The sequence below is a fragment of the Ranitomeya variabilis genome, chromosome 3 (assembly GCF_051348905.1).
Source record: "Ranitomeya variabilis isolate aRanVar5 chromosome 3, aRanVar5.hap1, whole genome shotgun sequence".
Taxonomy (NCBI): Eukaryota; Metazoa; Chordata; class Amphibia; order Anura; family Dendrobatidae; genus Ranitomeya; species Ranitomeya variabilis.
Window position 1 is genome coordinate 31,457,163 of NC_135234.1, and position 19,313 is coordinate 31,476,475.

General features: G+C 46.3%; 1 protein-coding gene across 3 annotated transcripts in view; it reads right to left on the reverse strand.

Moving 5' to 3' along the window:
• The window catches only part of DOP1B (DOP1 leucine zipper like protein B), a 107,411-nt gene that overhangs the window by 18,046 nt on the left and 70,052 nt on the right, over positions 1-19,313 (reverse strand). For 2 of the 3 annotated variants that reach the window (XM_077293893.1, XM_077293894.1), the window contains exons 11-24: positions 11,043-11,162; positions 10,815-10,914; positions 10,034-10,225; positions 9,181-9,826; positions 7,836-8,107; positions 7,418-7,570; positions 6,792-6,892; positions 6,513-6,703; positions 3,989-5,588; positions 2,709-2,823; positions 2,287-2,472; positions 1,445-1,570; positions 804-938; positions 662-717 (exon numbers count right to left, since the gene is read on the reverse strand). In XM_077293893.1, the coding sequence (XP_077150008.1) occupies positions 662-717; positions 804-938; positions 1,445-1,570; positions 2,287-2,472; positions 2,709-2,823; positions 3,989-5,588; positions 6,513-6,703; positions 6,792-6,892; positions 7,418-7,570; positions 7,836-8,107; positions 9,181-9,826; positions 10,034-10,225; positions 10,815-10,914; positions 11,043-11,162 (3,993 nt within the window). The remainder of the gene's footprint in view (positions 1-661; positions 718-803; positions 939-1,444; positions 1,571-2,286; positions 2,473-2,708; positions 2,824-3,988; positions 5,589-6,512; positions 6,704-6,791; positions 6,893-7,417; positions 7,571-7,835; positions 8,108-9,180; positions 9,827-10,033; positions 10,226-10,814; positions 10,915-11,042; positions 11,163-19,313) is intronic. The other variant, XM_077293895.1, reaches the window with a different exon arrangement.

A 19,313-nucleotide genomic window follows, 5' to 3' on the forward strand; every position in this document is an offset into this window, starting at 1 on the left:
AAGAAGACAATAACCCTCTGCCCCACACCACTACTGCCATACGTAAAAACGTGCCTCACCCTAACCGAGTCCGCCGGTGAATCTCTGCTACAGCTCACGGTGTCTGATATTGGGTGCAGTACTGACATCATACCAACAGCCAATCAGTGAGCTCGGCCGCCCTTCCAGGAGCACCCCGTCTACACTGACAGAGCCGCTGCGCCCAGCGATTGGCAGCCGGGCTGTAGATGTGATGTCAGTGCTGCAGCTAATATCAGATACCAGGTGCATAGAAGCAGCACAGGACCCAGGGAGGGTGAGGGCAGTTTTTTTTTTTTTTTTTAAATAAACTGCACCAGAGGACTGGTATTTACTGAAAGGGGACAACCCCTTTAAGTGGTGGAAAAAAAATTCTGAAGCTTGTGAAAAACCTAAAATTGACATTTTCTGATACCGTAACGTTTTTTATTTTTCCGTCCGTCATTGGCTGAAAAATAATATATATGAGCTTTTTTCATCCGGCCAAACCCTACTGTACGGCCGGCCGATGTGGACAATAAAGACACAGTCGCCACCTACAGGCTATACGTGTGTACTGCACATCACGCACAGATCTGCGGAGCTGGCAATAAAACGAGGACCCGTGGTCAGACATGGCCACTAAACACCCCACAACACCCACCTCTGTATAAACGCAAAGCTGAACTGGAGCATCGGGATGTCGACCAGTGACGTCTTCTAGAGAAATCGGAGAAGAATCACAATTAGAAAACGATGAGAGTTGTCATCCGAAACTTGACGGCGGCGCCAAGTCCCGCCAGTACCTCGTCTCCTTTTATCTGAGGAGGCTTCTTCACCACCTCCTTCACAAGCTGCAAAATGGTGTCCGTCCTCAGCGTCTTGAGGGCGCACACCAGGTCGACCAGCGTCAGCTGAGACTCGCTGGGCACCGGGATGATCTGCAGGGAAGAATCAGACGCCGGTGACATTTATCGGATGACCTGATTGTTACCGGGTACACGGATTCACCCCTTAATGACAGCTCATTTTTTTTTATTACTCAAATTTTTATTTTATTACTTTTTTATTATTATGATTTTAATCCCAATAAGGGGCTACTAAGACTTCTTTATGGTGTAGTATCATTAGGGGACACTTGTTCACCCCAAATTTTCTGCAACTTTCCACGTTTCCTGGTCGTAAATTCCACTGCAAGAAAATACAGTGTGATCGGTGTCTCCATTACACGGGCTTTTAGGGTAACCCTTAACATGCGCTGACACTCTTAAGTTTGGGGGCTGAGAGTACACAGGGGTCTCGGGTTATCAGACAGGGTCACCAAGGCCAGATCAAAGGGATAAGCCCCCCCATTTAACCAGCCAGGAATGGAGATCACTCTGATCCTGGGCATTAGAATAGAAAAATGTCCTAAAACACAAGCGTGGCGCACAGTGCAGGGTCTCACCTTGGCTTTACTCTGAGCCTTGTGGAATCTTTTCCTCTTCCACACGGCAGCGACAGCCGCAATGAGCTGCACCCCGAGATGAGCCGTCAGCGGGTTCAGAAAGTCCAAGATTTTCTGCTTCAGCGTCTGTAACGTAGAAGAGAACGCCATCAAGATGCGGCCACATATGTCTGACACCGAGAGATCAGGAATATGGCTACAAATTTGCCTCTAAGATAACATGTGGATTACACGGTCTCCAATAATGATCCCTAAATCCTGGAGTCATCTGCTCTGTGCCAGGTTCTCCCTGGAGCCGAGTGACGGGCGTCTCATGGGGCTAATCAGTGCCCTGCGCTGTACGGACGACGGACAAGACTAACACTGAGGCAGCGGACTCGCAAGACGGGAAAATGACCATCTATCTATGTATCTGTCCTTCTCATATCCGCCTACTTCATGCATCTATCCATACACTGGGTCAAAAAAATAGGCAGCGCTCCAATTCACATGTGCAAAAAGTGGGGTTCTGTATTGTCCCATCTTAGCGCCTGCGTGCAAGTCATGAATATATCATAAAGGAATATATCGTCAGGAATAATTACAAATTAGTTTTGCCACAGCAAGTGTACATTAGGGAATAGGGGCTGCTGCCATTGGAGTCACAGCAGGGGCCCCCACGACAGAATAAGATGTCATGTAGTTACAATTTGCTGGATATTAGATATCCTTTTTACTATTACTAATACTTCTTTTTGCACTTTTTTCAGTTTTCTACCAGCTCCTGCATACTAACAGCACGCTCCACATAAGAGGCGATCACACGTCTAGGCAGCCTTACGCTCAGAGATCTCGTCTCTTACTTTTGTGGTTTTGAAATAGACGGAGGACGAGCCTTTTATCGTCCCCAGCAGATCGGAGGGCCTGCGCTCCCTCTCCTGCCTGGTAATGACGCTCCATAGTTGAGACAAGCTGTTAACGATGCGCGGCAGTTCCTCCAGGAGAGCGAGCCGGGCGTTCTTAAGATTAGACGGATCAGATGAGGACGACTGCGGGCGAGAAAGAGAATAAAATATAATATTCTATCACATTAAAAATCCGTTCGTTCTTGAGAATTTTTACTAAGACGTAAAAGTGCAAAGTTGCTTGTCTTTACAAGAACGTTGGATGGGGGAGAGAGGAAACCCCTGTAACTCTGACATCCACCCGTCAGTGTGTCTATGATATAAGAAATGTATAAACTGATGGCACCAAAAGGAAATCAACCAGAAAGGATAGAACATACCTTCTTTGTGTGAGCGGGATGATCCAAGAGGCAGAAATGACCAATAGTGGTGAGTCCCTCCAGGAGGGTGAGGGGGTAATCTGGAGAAATGTTCTCTTTTTTGCAAGCCGAGCTGCTGGGAGAAATCCACCGTGAGATTTTCTCATTTACACATTTTTGGATTCCATCCATCCACTTACCCCTCCGTCAGTTCATACATCTATATACCCGCTCGGTGCATCCATCCATTGACTTATCTATAGGTCATTATTATTTTTCATGACCACGTGCTGTGAATGTACGGGCTCCTCTATAAATCTATGGCATGGGTGTAAAGTTCCTGCAGTCAAGCAGAGTCAGCAAGGACCTCGAGAAGACAGACGAAGTTAGTGACCACTTCTGTCTTCTCATTTGCAGCCTACCTCGCTCTATGCAATGAATACAGCTAGTGATCACGTTATTGTCAGGACCCCCCCAATATAGTGTAACTGCTAGGTCTCATCAATACCTGATCAGCTAAACCAGTGACTAACGTCACTACAGTGGGCTGCTTTCCTCTGTAACTGGGGCCGCATGTGGATACTCGAGTTACAGAGGAAAATGGCTAAATAAAATATTAAAAGTAACTAAACTTTGTAAATATTTTACGCCCTTTAATTATATGTAGATCAATGGGGGTCCCAGTCCTGAGAACCCCACTATTTGATCAAAATACTGCTCAGGAGGCAAAAAAGCACAACTCTTGCCATGAGCAGAGGACAAATTAAACACATTGCCTGAAGGGGGCCCTCATGTTGGAGGGTTCCCCCAGCATGGTGTAGTTTGCTAGATCTTATCTGTTTCTGATCTGCGCTGACAGTGACAAATGTCCCTACAGTGGACCGTTTTCCCTATAACTAGGGCTTCTACGGAGCCCCGGTTACAGTGAAAAGTGACCTAATAAAATATCGGACGCCTATAAACTCCATATTAAATCCTTTCTCCCGTTCCATACGCTTGTGTCTCCTGAGCTTCACATTTCTAAATGATCCATTGAGAGTGATCAGAACCTCCACTGATCTTCATGGAGTTTATGGTAAAAAAAATAAAATAAAAAAAACAACAAAAGTGAAGTTGCTCTTTAAAAATAGAAAAAAAAAATTATAAAACACAAAAAAAAGTTAAAGAAATTACATCACCCAAGCCAAAACAGTCACCACACCACAAATTAAAAGTTGGGACCATTAAATTAATAAGTGTATAAAATTGCTTAAAATAAGTTTTGATCATTTACAGCTGTCACCCTTGTGGGGTGAACTTACCTCATTTTGACTGATTCATTTTCATATTGTTTCACAAGTTCATCCAAATTCTTACATATCTGGGCCACGAATGGGGCGACGGTCAGTCCTAGAGATTTGCCAAAATAAGGCAAAGATGACGTGACCAAAGCTACCCATGGAGGGTGCATGCCGTAGCCGTACTCTGGGCGTAATGCCCTGACGACCGCGGACACAAACAATCCTTGTGAGGTTATGGCGTGTGACTGCACGTACTGCATGGCGTTAATAGACTGCTGAAAATTCAGCCCCCGATGCCATTCCTTAGACAGGTCTACCGGAGAATCCGGGTCTTCTTGTAATTGCCGCAAGTGATGCTCCAGGACGATCAAAACCTGAAGAAGCTTCAGCAGCTCAATCTGAAGAGGATGCTCGCTCCAGATCTGGTCTTGACCAAAATTAATGACGCTCTCCTCGAACAAGCCGTCATCGGTCAGGTCTCTGTTGACGCTGTGAGACACAAGCTCGTATTTCTTCTGACTCGTATACATGGAAGCCGACAAGGACAAAAGCACAAACTCCTGAACTTTGCATCTCTCTAGTAAGTGGTGGATGAAGTCCACGTTCTTCCCTTCTGAGTTCTTGGCTACGGCGGCCAGCTGTGATATCACCCTGATGAGGACCTCTACGCTTTTCACTTGGACGTCTCGATTGCCAAGCACGTCTCTGTGACTTACCTTCAGGTAGCACGGGTAATAAGAACGCAAAAAGCTTAGGCACAGGTACGTCAGGAGCTCAATCAAAAGAGAATGAGGGCACACGGATGGCGACTGAGTCTGAAGCTTGCCGTAGAAGCTTTGCCCGACCAGAGCTTCTTGGTGGCGTGCGAGAAGGTTGTATATTAGGTTGAGGTGTGCGGTAGAGCTGGTGTCCATACTGGTGCTGGCGACGGCTTCAATAAACTCTTTAGGGTTGGTTTTTAGAACAGCCTCCAACACTGAGAAAGCATACAACACCCTCTTAGAGTCGTAAGGCTGCAGATACAGGAGGATGTGTTTGAAAAGGGCTTCGATTAATTCTTCCTTTTCCTTCTGCTGCTTCAGAAGCTTTGATGTCCTGATGGCCTGAAGCTCCAGCTCGGCCTCGTCATCACTAGAAAGCGACTCTGAGGTCTGCGTGACATCGGATTCTGTACGTACTAAGTGTAGCAACGCGGCAGGTCTAGCCACATCCATACAGGACATATTGGGCTGGCAAAAGGGCCTAGAAGACCCCTGCCTGTCGATACTGTCTCCGTTACTCCAGCGTTGGTCGTTACTTGAGTCTATGGAGCTGGGGTTAAAGGAAGACGTGTTTTCACTGGCACTTTGCCCCATGCTGGTGTCTGCAGATTCTGTGTGCTCACTGTCCTCTTTGTCATCGTCCTCGCAGAATGGAGGCACAGCGCACTCTAAAATGTGGTGATCGGTCAACTCATTTTTCATCTTCTCGGGATCCTTTTCCACCTCGGCCCAGATGGCCTCTCTGTCCACTGTATTAAACTGAGGGAGATTCTCATCTGAATTACTCTCGGGATAGTCAGGACACGTTGCGCTGTCTTTCAAGGAAGATCTCTTCCGTCTGCACCAGTAGCTGATTTCTTCTGTACACAAAACAGGAACATACATAACGATGAAGAAATGGAAATATTGGCATGGACACAACTGTATATTGTACGAACATACTTTCTGTTACTCTTCCTATCAGTGGAAAGCTACTGATCGAGTCCTGAAAATGGAGGTTCCTCAGTCCATCCTACCCAATCACGAGGGGTTTCAGCAAATGGACCTAAAGCAATCAGCCAATTATAGGACACATTGCTTCCAAAGTAATCCCCTACGTATAATATAGGGGATGACTTACTGATCAGTGGGGGTCCCACCGCTGGAATGAATGAAGTAAAGGTGCATTTGATCTTCTTGGAAAACTGAAAGCCCCAGAGGTCGGACCACCAAGTTATCTTATACATAGGCAATGACTTTCAGTTTTGAGAAAACTCTTTTAAGGGGTTTATATTATCACCCCGAGAAAAGTAATAGTAGGGAAGTGGTAAGTGGTCCTGTGGGCCGGCATGTGAAGATAAACAACATTTATCACTTATCCACAAGATGATTATTGGGGGTCCGACTGCTTTGACACAAAACAATTCTCCTGAGAATGATTGTCTCAAAGACCCCCGTGTGAACGAGGTAGTGGAGAGAAGATGTGACCATCAGCACTATGGGCCGTGAAAGAAGCTTAGGTCGGACATCGTTACTACCGCTCCATTCACACTGGGGACTTTGTGACCCACGTTCTTAGAATCAATGGAGGGTCCCAGTAATTGATATGTTGCTTATGGAGAACCGTTTTAAGAGTCTTAACCGCTGCAGTCCTTGATAGCTAGGAGGTGGCTCCTCTAATATCAGAACGTGCCCTAATAAAGTAGTGAAAAAAGGAGTATCCACCGTGATGTAAACCAATATGTGAGCCCTATATATCAGCGAGGACAGTATGGCCGACGCGGAGTGATAAGCGCCTGTCGTACCTGAGGAGTTTTTCTGCTTAATGCTCTGAATGGACGTCCTTTGGGTCTTAGGATGCAGCAGAAGTAACAGGACGGGTTCTAAGATCCTGGCGACATCATTTAAAGAGAGCGCCCGTACCAACCAGCCCTGAGCGGCGGCACCGATGGCTCCATCCGCGCAGTTCAGACTGTCAAGAACCACAAAGAGAGACCTGCAGAAAACAAAGGATGAATAACGCATCAGATAAAAGAGCGGAGAGTCACAGCCGCCATGTCTGTAAGGCGCAATATCTCCGTCACCTGTCGAAGGATCTGTTATGGGATGTCACGCGGCTGCCTTGTATCTCCCTGGTCAGGTGCCAGATCACAGAGAAGCGGAACAGAGCCTCCAGTCTGATCACCTGCAAAGTACGAGACATGTTGGACTGTGGGATCCAGAATCCACGCTTAAGGCCTCATTCACACCTCCATTTTTTTTCCATATGAGAAGACACGGGTCCCTTTACATCAGCGAGCTGGATTAGATATTCAGCTATTTTTTAACATTACGCCCAAAGGGGCAACAATTTTTCTCCTGCCCAAAAAACAGACAGCACACGGACCAAACAGAGATGGCATCCGAGCGATATCCGGCTTTAATACAGACCCATTGACTTGCATTGATACACAACTCAAACCAAACACGTGGCCATTTTTGTAATCCCTTTATTGGACACTCGGTCCGAAAAAAAACCAAAAAAAACAAAACACAAGAACAGCACCATGGATGCGTAAAACACACAGGTAGAACATGTGCCTGAAAAATGGACGTCTGTATGAAGGGCACAACAGCTGTGATTGACGGCCGCATTCTCACTGAAGGAAAACTTTACCTTCAGGCTTATAAAGGTAAACCCCCAAATACGTGAGTGTCCCCCCGGCCTCACCTTATCATTATCCAGCAGGGTCTGGCAGATGATCTCCTCGCAGATATTGGCGGACGGAGCCAGGCAGTGCAGCCTGTAGAACAGCTCCACGCAGGTGATGTGATGTTCTCTGGTCTCCATGTTCAGCTGGTTCCACAGCACGTGAGCCACCCTCTGGGGTACAACAGAGGCCATACCGGCTCTTTAACATCTATTTTATGTTATACATTCAACTTTGTGCATTTTGATACATTTTTTTGTATTGTTATGAAAAGATAAAGCACCTTTGCAAATAGTTTTGGTTAAAAACCCGCTACCGTTTTATGTCCGCAGCTCCAATGTATCGCCATAGTCACCACCAAACGGTAAGACATGTTTTTTTGGGATAAAAGAATGATTAGTTGCAAACAAAAGACTTTCACTGAATCTTAAGACTTACAGGGTAAAAGTCTGTCTTCTCTGCTATAAGTTTGAGGACTCCCGGAGGGACGGGTGGAACGGTGACCATCTGCAACTTTCCAAACACCTCGCTGTAGCCGGCCATTTTTGAGCGCTTTATTCGGTCTTCCATGACCAGCGAGAGGGACTGCGAGTGATTCACGACTTCCAAAAGGGTGGAAATGGCCACGTTCTGAATGTAGCAATCCTTCACACAGCAGCAGACCGTCATTAGGGACTTGAACCACAGCGGGAACCCGGCATCACCAGACCCTGGTAGTACAAATGCAAGTGTCACCAAATCCACACCTCTCCTAAATAACAGAGTCAGGGCTGGTAATAAGTACACGTCTAGCACCGAATTCAGATTTATGTAGTTTTCTTCTCGGTTCACATCCAAAGAGAAAGAAAAGAAGATCTGAAGATTGCCTATCAGTTCTCTGCAGACAGTCATGTGACCTGCACAACTAAACTCCCTTAGTACACTGTCCTGTAGATTCCGACAGAATGATACATTTAGTTTCTGGAAACAGTAAACCAGCGTTTAGCTGGGTTACAAGAAAGGGAATCTTCTGATGTCTTAAGGTGGCAGTGACGGCAGCGATTTCCAACTCTATATGTAAAATTAAACTGGGAAATGTTGTAAATATGTCAGGAAGAAGCGGAGTGTTCCTTTAAGCCAAAAGGTAAATTTTTATTTTTTTGTGCTTTCGTATTTTGATGTTTTTTTTTCCCTCCCCTTCATATAAGAGCCATAACTTTTTTTAAAAATTTTTTATGACAGATTAATTTATAATTTTTTTTTAAATTGCAGGACGAACTGTGGTTTTGAATGACACCATTAAGTTCTTCCAAAAATGTAATAAAAAAAAAAAAGTGGAGAAAAACAATTCCAAGTGAAAAAAAAAAATGGAACAGCACACTTTTCAGACAAGTGGGTGCACAGGCTTCCCGGCAAAAAAAAAAATCTGTAAGCTTGTCAACTTTATAGGAAGGAAAAATGTGAAGCAGCACTATAAAGGCTTGATAAAGGCTCAGTGTGAGCCGAAACGTCGTCATGCCATGTAGGCCTAATAAAGTCCACCTTATTCTTTAAGAAATCTTTGAAGTGCTGCTTCACATTTTTCCTTTATATGTATGTACACACTGAAATGCCACTGTCAGATAGATTGATAGCAGCAATTAAGTGGTTAAAGAGCAGAGACCAGAGCTGGCTCTGATCGCTGCTGATGGACGCAGGTGCCGGCTGTGTAACACTACCGACACCTGCACCACAAGGCAATAGTAGGAGGAAGGAGGTGTTAAATATGTCACGTGACAGGGAATTCTGACTGCTGTCCTCTTACCGGGCACTTGGACCAGGGATGAGTATATCTGTTCCATCTCTTCTTCTGACAGATAGACCGGGAAGGTGGCGCAATCCAGCAGGAAGTGACAGGCGGCAGCAAAGGCCTCCCGGCAGTCTTCAGACATCTGGCCCATGTTCTGGATGTAGCGGTCAATGTCCCACTCCTCGTCTAACCCTTTATTACCTCTCTTATTGGGGCTGCGGGATGGAGAATGCTCCACCTTATCGCTCTTCAGTTTTGGTACCGGAGGCCGCGGAGTGAAGAAATCCGTCAGCATCTGCTTGAACTGCGGCGCGGTGATCGGCTTGGGTTCCCAGTGCCCCTTCCTCTTTACGGACTCCTCTTTATTGTGGGAGCTGATCCCGTTGCTCAGTTGTAAGCCGAACAGATGTCTGCTGGCAAAGTTGGCCACCAGGTCCTGTATGCAGTGCAGGGTCTTCTGGACGCTGCCTCCCTTCTTCCAGACGTCATCCTTTTCTGGGCACACTTTGGGCATACGGAGGTATCCGGACAGCTCCGGGGATGAGGCGCTCAGGCCAATTCCGCTGTCTTCGGATTTTAAGGGAGGGAATATCGGATCTTCTCCCACCTCCACCTCGGTTTCATCGCTGCTTTTATGTTTCAGTGACTCTTTGGATGGACTCTGTCATAAAAAAAAGAATATAGATGCACATGATCGGCTGCAGTGGTCACGTGAATTACATTATTGTGCTGGGAGATCACAGGAGCGGGTCCTGGAGGACTATAGGCAGGCAAAAAAACAAAAAGGCACAGATCACGTGCAATTGATTTTAATGCACAGTGGCCCATTGTAATAAGTAAGAGTGACTCCATTAGAACAATTACTTACACTGTCCGGGCTCACGGGGTCCATGTCCAGGTACGCCGGAGGCATCTGCACCTTACTGAGGACCTTGAAACACGTCTTCAGCGCCTGGGTCAGCTCCGGCAGGCTGAGCCCGTCCATGTTCTCCGATAGAGACTGAGCCATGTAGCTGAGCATCTGAGGTAGGTACTGAGTCTGGACTTCAGAGTAGAGTTCCTGATCGTTAAAAATTAAATTCGTCACCGTACAGGAATACAACATCTAAGAATAAATATATCACATGAATTTTGGAGTCCAGAACTGAGGTTTGTTGCTTAGTGAACTGTCAGGAGAGTGGGTTTTGAAAATCATATCCAGTATATCCATGTGTAATGATATGTCATTTACCCACAAGACTTGAAATAAACTTTAAAGGGGAACTGTCAGTTGCCGTAAAAATATATATTTCTCCGCCTGTTGTAAATGCCACTGTTCTCCTGAATCCGGCGTTGTTTTTCTTTTATTCCTGCTCCTCTCTGTTCCGGAGATATGGCCCCTTCTTCCCTGTATGTAAATCAAGTCTTGTCTGTTAAGTGGGCGTGGCCCTCAACTCCTCTCAGTGGGAGTCTTCATCATGACTCCGCCCACAGTGCTAAAAAGACCAGATTTATGTACAGTGAAGAGGGGGCCATATCTCAGGAACGGAGAGGCGCAGGAAAAAAAGAGAAACAGCGTCGGATTCAGGAGAACAGCAGCATTAAAAACAGGTTAAAAAATACATATTATCTGCAAGTGACAGGTCCCCTTTAAGATGTCTGACTCTTACCAGAGGAATGACATCAAGAAGGAAGACCAGGAGAGTGCAGATCTCAGACACACTGGGAGCTCGTCCCACGTACTTAGGGTCACTGGTATCCCCAATTTTTCTGTGATGAAAGAGTTAAAAAATGTCAGGTTCATGTTAAAGCATTCTCCATTTTATACAAAGATCTTGCTTTCAACAGCGGCCTAGGTCAATAATGACATTGGTATGGGTGGAACTACAGACACACACCTGAAGCTTTGCTCAAAGCACACAGTCATGTAATCCCACAGGAAGTCCGAGCTCAGCGAGGTGATGAGGAGGTTCACTGTTTTTACGATTTCTGAGGCAGTTTTATTTTCTTTAATTGCACTGCAAAACAGATGACATCGGGGGACATGTATGAAAAATAGTGCACAGGAAAATGCAGCAGTTGCATCTTTCATTTTTTTTCTGATTAAATGCGATGACATGTAATAGACGCACTGGCAATTGCCAATTGTAATTGACTCCTCATAATGTAAAAAATAGTTTTCACAGACCATTAAATTGAGTTGAGCCCATGAAACTGCCCCATATAGAGGTGCTGGAAAAGTATGGCTTTTAAAAATTGGGAAACCAATGCTTGGTATGTGTAGTCAGTGACCCATGCAGAATAATGTGTGTGGTTCTGGCACATACAGTTACAGACTGTCAGTAGTTACCATCACACTGATAGAAAGTAGAAGACAAAGATATCAGATATATTAATAATCGCCTCCTGCAGAGTGTAGTGCCAGACCCCGACGCGCGTTTTGGCAAATATGTTCCAGATATCCATTCTATATATCCCAGTGCAAGTGCACACTCGCGTAACCAGCATGGCTGGCCTCATCCTCTGGTGTGTCTATCTGGCTGACACTCCGGTCATATGTCCCGGCTCGTGACCATGGTGGTTCACGTGATTGTATGGGCAGCGACCTGGGTCCTGTGGCCAGACCGTCACCCTTAAGTGGCCTGAGGGATGACTCCACCTGTTTTGTCACCGCAATGTGCACTGTTATGATCCGGTGTGTTGTGAACTCTGTTTTCAGGCTCCCTCTTGTGGTCGCAGATGGTATTGTGTGACTTTTGTTTTGGGCTCCCCCTGGTGGCTTTGTTTGTTATCCTGCGGGTCTGTGGCTGATCAGCTGCCTCGTTATTCACTTGGGAGTTTCCTATTTAGCTCTGTTTCACTTCCACTTGTTGCCGGCTGTCAATGTACTCAGTGCTATTCTGATTACTCCTGATTATCTTCGGTTTCAGTCTCTTCAGGAGAAGCTAAGTTCTGTTTAATTATTTTTTGATCATCAGTCTGCAATATGATTTCTGTGTATGATGAGTTTAGCCCAGCTTGCTAATATGTGATTTCTTCTGCTGGTTTGCTCTGGGGTACAGAGTTGCTTTCCCCGCACCGTTAGTTGGTGCGGGGGCTCGAGCGATCTCTGCGTGGATATTTTTGAATAGGGTTTTTAATTGACCGCACAGCTCCCTTCCTATTTTCTGCTTTCTAGTGTTAGCGGGCCTCATTTGCTAAATCTAATTTCATCTCTGCGTTTGTGCTTTCCCCTTGACTCACCGTTAATATTTGTGGGGGGCTATTCTATATCTTTGGGGTCATTTCACTGAGGCAAGTGAGGACTTTCGTTCCCTCTAGGAATAGTCAGTTTCTCAGGCCGTGAAGAGACGTCTAGGATTCTCAGGTACGTTCCACGGCTGCCTATAGTTGTTTGCGGATAGGATCAGGTTGCGGTCAATTCAGTTACCACTTCCCCAGAGTTTGTAGTCTGTTTAGTTACTTAGCTAGTCCTTCTTGCGATCCTTGCCACTAGGATCATAACAGTACAGCCGGCCCATAAAGTGTTAATTGCATGGCAGAAGCAGGAGAAAAGAAGCCTTGAGAATTTTTTTTTTTTTGTTTGCCGTGTGTCTAGCTGCTGTGTGTCTAGCTTCTCTCCTCCTCTTAATCTTGGTGTGGCTCTGAGTTCAGCTGCTGATATGGATATTCAGAGTTTGGCCTCCAGTGTAGATCATCTTGCTGCAAGGGTACAAAGTATTCAGGATTTTGTTGTTCACAGTCCTATGTCAGAGCCTAGAATACCTATTCCGGAGTTGTTTTCTGGAGATAGATCTAGGTTCCTGAATTTTAAGAACAATTGTAAATTGTTTCTTTCTTTGAAACCTCGTTCCTCTGGTGATTCCGTTCAACAAGTTAAAATTATAATTTCTTTCTTGCGTGGTGACCCTCAAGATTGGGCCTTCGCATTGGCGCCAGGGGATCCGGCATTGCTCAGTGTGGATGCGTTTTTTCTGGCCCTTGGATTGCTCTATGAGGAACCTAATCTTGAGAACCAGGCTGAAAAAGCGTTGTTGGCCCTCTCTCAGGGGCAAGATGAAGCAGAGGTGTACTGCCAGAAATTTCGGAAATGGTCGGTGCTTACTCAGTGGAATGAGTGTGCCCTGGCTGCAAATTTCAGAAAAGGTCTTTCTGAGGCCATTAAAAATGTCATGGTGGGGTTCCCTACGCCTGCAGGTCTGAATGAGTCAATGACTCTGGCCATTCAGATTGATCGGCGTTTGCGGGAGCGCAAACCTGCGCACTATTTGGCGGTGTCTTCTGAACAGACACCTGAGTCTGTGCAATGTGATGGAATTCTGACCAGAAGTGAACGGCAAAATTGTAGACGGCAAAATGGGTTGTGCTTTTGCTGTGGTGACTCAGCTCATGTTATCTCAGCATGCTCTAAGCGAAAAAAAAAGGTTGATAAATCTGTCACCATCGGTACTTTACAGCCTAAGTTCATTTTGTCTGTTACCCTGATTTGTTCCCTGTCATCTTACCCGGTTATGGCTTTTGTAGATTCAGGTGCTGCCCTGAGTCTGATGGACTTGTCATTTGCCAGGCGCTGTGGTTTTGTTTTGGAGCCTTTAAAATTCCCTATTCCACTAAGGGGAATTGATGCTACGCCATTGGCTACGAATAAACCTCAGTACTGGACACAAGTGACCATGTGCATGACTCTTGTTCATCAGGAGGTGATTCGCTTTCTTGTTCTGCATAATTTGCATGATGTTGTCGTGTTGGGTCTGCCATGGTTGCAGACTCATAATCCAGTCCTGGATTGGAAAGCAATGTCTGTGTCAAGTTGGGGTTGTCAGGGAATTCATGGTGACGCTCCTGTGGTGTCAATTGCATCATCCACTCCTTCTGAAGTCCCTGCGTTTTTGTCAGACTACCAGGATGTATTTGATGAGCCCAAACTCAGTTCTCTACCTCCTCATAGGGATTGTGATTGTGCTATAAATTTGATTCCTGGTAGTAATTTTCCTAAGGGACGACTTTTCAATTTGTCAGTGCCGGAGCATGCTGCTATGCGGAGTTATATAAAGGAGTCTTTGGAGAAAGGACTTATTCGCCCCTCCTCCTCCCCTCTTGGTGCGGGGTTCTTTTTTGTGGCTAAGAAGGATGGTTCCCTGAGACCTTGTATTGATTATCATCTTCTGAATAAAATCACGGTCAAATTTCAGTATCCTTTGCCATTGTTATCTGATCTGTTTGCTCGCATTAAGGGGTCTAGTTGGTTCACCAAGATAGATCTTCGTGGTGCGTATAACCTTGTGCGTATTAAGCAGGGTGATGAATGGAAAACTGCATTTAATACGCCCGAAGGCCATTTTGAGTACTTGGTGATGCCTTTTGGACTTTCTAACGCTCCTTCTGTCTTTCAGTCTTTTATGCACGACATCTTCCGCGAATATCTGGATAAATTTATGATTGTGTATCTGGATGATATTCAGTTTTTTTCTGATGATTGGGAGTCCCATGTTAAGCAGGTCAGGATGGTGTTTCAGGTCCTGCGTGCCAATGCTTTATTTGTGAAGGGCTCAAAATGTCTTTTTGGAGTCCAGAAGGTTTCTTTTTTGGCTTTCATTTTTTCTCCTTCTACTATTGAGATGGACCCAGTCAAGGTTCAGGCTATTCATGACTGGACCCAGCCTACATCTGTTAAGAGTCCTCAGAAGTTCTTGGGTTTTGCTAATTTTTACCGTCGCTTCATCGCTAATTTTTCTGGTGTTGTTAAGCCTTTGACGGATTTGACCAAGAAAGGTTCTGATGTTACTAACTGGTCTCCTGCGGCTGTGGAGGCCTTTCGGGAGCTGAAGCGCCGGTTTTCTTCGGCTCCGGTCTTATGTCAACCAGATGTCTCTCTTCCTTTCCAGGTCGAGGTTGATGCTTCCGAGATTGGAGCGGGGGCTGTTTTGTCGCAGAGAAGCGCCGATGGCTCTGTGATGCAGCCATGTGCCTTCTTTTCAAGAAAGTTTTCGCCTGCCGAGCGGAATTATGATGTTGGTAATCGGGAGTTGTTGGCTATGAAGTGGGCATTTGAGGAGTGGCGACATTGGCTCGAGGGAGCTAAGCATCGTGTGGTGGTCTTGACTGATCACAAGAATCTGATTTATCTCGAGTCGGCCAAGCGGCTGAATCCTAGACAGGCTCGTTGGTCGTTGTTTTTCTCTCGTTTTGATTTCGTGGTCTCGTACCTGCCTGGTTCGAAGAATGTAAGGAGTTTTGTGCCTGACTCTCCTGGAAATTCAGAGCCGGCTGGTATTCTCAGAGAAGGGGTGATTTTGTCTGCCATCTCCCCAGATTTGCGACGAATGCTGCAGGAGTTTCAGGCGGATAGACCTGACCGTTGTCCACCGGAGAGACTGTTTGTCCCGGATAGATGGACCAGCAGAGTTATTTCCGAGGTTCATTCTTCGGTGTTGGCGGGCCATCCTGGAATATTTGGTACCAGAGATTTGGTGGCCAGGTCCTTTTGGTGGCCTTCCTTGTCGCGGGATGTGCGATCCTTTGTGCAGTCTTGTGGAATTTGTGCTCGGGCTAAGCCTTGCTGTTCTCGTGCCAGTGGTCTGCTGTTGCCTTTGCCTGTCCCGAAGAGGCCTTGGACGCACATTTCCATGGATTTTATTTCGGATCTCCCTGTCTCTCAGAGAATGTCTGTCATCTGGGTGGTGTGTGATCGTTTTTCTAAGATGGTCCATTTGGTGCCCTTGCCTAAGTTGCCTTCCTCCTCCGAGTTGGTTCTGCTGTTTTTTCAAAATGTGGTTCGTTTGCATGGGATCCCTGAAAATATTGTTTCTGACAGAGGATCCCAGTTTGTGTCTAGATTTTGGCGGATCTTTTGCACTAAGATGGGCATTGATTTGTCTTTTTCGTCGGCCTTCCATCCTCAGACGAATGGCCAAACAGAACGAACTAATCAGACCTTGGAAACCTATTTGAGATGTTTTGTTTCTGCTGATCAGGACGACTGGGTGACTTTTTTGCCATTGGCCGAGTTTGCCCTTAATAATCGGGCTAGTTCTGCTACTTTGGTTTCTCCTTTTTTTTGTAATTCGGGGTTTCATCCTCGTTTTTCGTCGGGTCAGGTGGAGCCTTCTGACTGTCCTGGAGTGGATGTTGTGGTGGATAGGTTGCATCAGATTTGGAATCATGTTGTGGACAATTTGAAGCTGTCACAAGAGAAGGCTCAGCGCTTTGCCAACCGCCGTCGCTGTGTGGGTCCCCGACTTCGCGTTGGGGACTTGGTGTGGTTGTCTTCTCGCTTTGTTCCTATGAAGGTCTCCTCTCCTAAGTTCAAGCCTCGGTTTATCGGTCCTTATAAGATTTTGGAAGTCCTTAACCCTGTGTCATTTCGTTTGGACCTCCCAGCATCGTTTGCTATTCATAATGTGTTTCATCGGTCGTTGTTGCGGAGGTATGTGGTGCCTGTGGGTCCTCCGGTTGAGCCTCCTGCCCCTGTGCTGGTTGAGGGAGAATTGGAATACGTGGTGGAGAAGATCTTGGATTCTCGTATTTCTAGACGGAGGCTTCAGTATTTGGTTAAATGGAAGGGCTATGGTCAGGAGGATAATTCCTGGGTTGTCGCCTCTGATGTTCATGCGGCCGATTTGGTTTGTGTCTTCCATGTGGCTCACCCTGATCGCCCTGGGGGTTTTGATGAGGGTTCCGTGACCCCTCCTCAAGGGGGGGGGTACTGTTGTGAACTCTGTTTTCAGGCTCCCTCTTGTGGTCACAGATGGTATTGTGTGACTTGTTTTGGGCTCCCCCTGGTGGCTTTGTTTGTTATCCTGCGGGTCTGTGGCTGATCAGCTGCCTCGTTATTCACTTGGGAGTTTCCTATTTAGCTCTGTTTCACTTCCACTTGTTGCCGGCTGTCAATGTACTCAGTGCTATTCTGATTACTCCTGATTATCTTCGGTTTCAGTCTCTTCAGGAGAAGCTAAGTTCTGTTTAATTATTTTTTGCTCATCAGTCTGCAATATGATTTCTGTGTATGATGAGTTTAGCCCAGCTTGCTAATATGTGATTTCTTCTGCTGGTTTGCTCTGGGGTACAGAGTTGCTTTCCCTGCACCGTTAGTTGGTGCGGGGGCTCGAGCGATCTCTGCGTGGATATTTTTGAATAGGGTTTTTAATTGACCGCACAGCTCCCTTCCTATTTTCTGCTTTCTAGTGTTAGCGGGCCTCATTTGCTAAATCTAATTTCATCTCTGCATTTGTGCTTTCCCCTTGACTCACCGTTAAGATTTGTGGGGGGCTATTCTATATCTTTGGGGTCATTTCACTGAGGCAAGTGAGGACTTTCGTTCCCTCTAGGAATAGTCAGTTTCTCAGGCCGTGAAGAGACGTCTAGGATTTTCAGGTACGTTCCACGGCTGCCTATAGTTGTTTGAGGATAGGATCAGGTTGCGGTCAATTCAGTTACCACTTCCCCAGAGTTTGTAGTCTGTTTAGTTACTTAGCTAGTCCTTCTTGCGATCCTTGCAACTAGGATCATAACACCGGTGACCTTGGAGCCGCATGAAACTTTCTCTGGAGTAGGTGGAAACTATACTGACCACAGATCCTGAACTAACACCGCAACTAGAAGTAGCCGTGGGGTGTGCCTAACAAACCCTAGACACCTCGACACAGCCGGAGGACTAAATACCCCTATAGATGGAAATAGGAATACTACCTTGCCTCAGAGCAGAACCTGTCATGATTCTCAATGGCGAGAGAACATAGCCCAGCATATATGAGAACTAGGTCTTGGAAGATGGAAACTATACTGACCTTGAACTAAACCTGCCGCACAACTAGAAGTGGCCGGGTAGCATGCCTACGTTTTTTATCCCTAGATGCCCAGCGCCAGCCGGAGAACTACCTAATCCTAGCAGAGGAAAAGACAGTCCTGACTCACCTCTAGAGAAATTTTCCCAAAAGGCAGACAGAGGCCCCCACATATATTGGCGGTGATTTTAGATGAAATGACAAACGTAGTATGAAAATAGGTTTAGCAAAATCGAGGTCCGCTTTACTAGATAGCAGGAAGACAGAAAGGGCACTTTCATGGTCAGCAGAAAACCCTATCAAAACACCATCCAGAAATTACTTTAAGACTCTAGCATTTAACTCATAACACCAGAGTGGCAATTTCCGATCACAAGAGCTTTCCAGACACAGTAACGAAACAGCAGCTGTGAACAGGAACAAAATGCAAAAACACACAAGGACAAAAGTCCAACTAGCTGGGAGTTGTCTAGTAGCAGGAACATGCACAGAAAGGCTTCTGATTACATTGTTGACCGGCAAGAAACTGACAGAGGAGCAAGGTTATATAGCGACTCCCACATCCTGATAGGAGCAGGTGAACAGAGGGGATGATGCACACAAGTTCAATTCCACAAGTGGCCACCGGGGGAGCCCAGAATCCAATTTCACAACAGTACCCCCCCCCTCAAGGAGGGGGCACCGAACCCTCACCAGAACCACCAGGGTGATCAGGATGAGCCCTATGAAAGGCACGGACAAGATCGGAGGCATGAACATCAGAGGCAGTGACCCAAGAATTATCCTCCTGACCGTATCCCTTCCACTTGACCAGATACTGGAGTTTCCGTCTGGAAACACGAGAGTCTAAGATCTTTTCCACAACGTACTCCAACTCACCCTCAACCAACACCGGAGCAGGAGGCTCAACGGAAGGCACAACCGGTACCTCATACCTGCGCAACAATGACCGATGAAAAACATTATGAATCGAAAAGGATGCAGGGAGGTCCAAACGGAAGGACACAGGGTTAAGAATCTCCAATATCTTGTACGGGCCGATGAACCGAGGCTTAAACTTAGGAGAAGAAACCCTCATAGGGACAAAACGAGAAGACAACCACACCAAGTCCCCAACACAAAGCCGAGGACCAACACGACGACGGCGGTTGGCAAAAAGCTGAGTCTTCTCCTGGGACAACTTCAAATTGTCCACCACCTGCCCCCAAATCTGATGCAACCTCTCCACCACAGCATCCACTCCAGGACAATCCGAAGATTCCACCTGACCGGAGGAAAATCGAGGATGAAACCCCGAATTACAGAAAAACGGGGACACCAAGGTGGCAGAGCTGGCCCGATTATTGAGGGCGAACTCCGCCAAAGGCAAAAAAGCAACCCAATCAT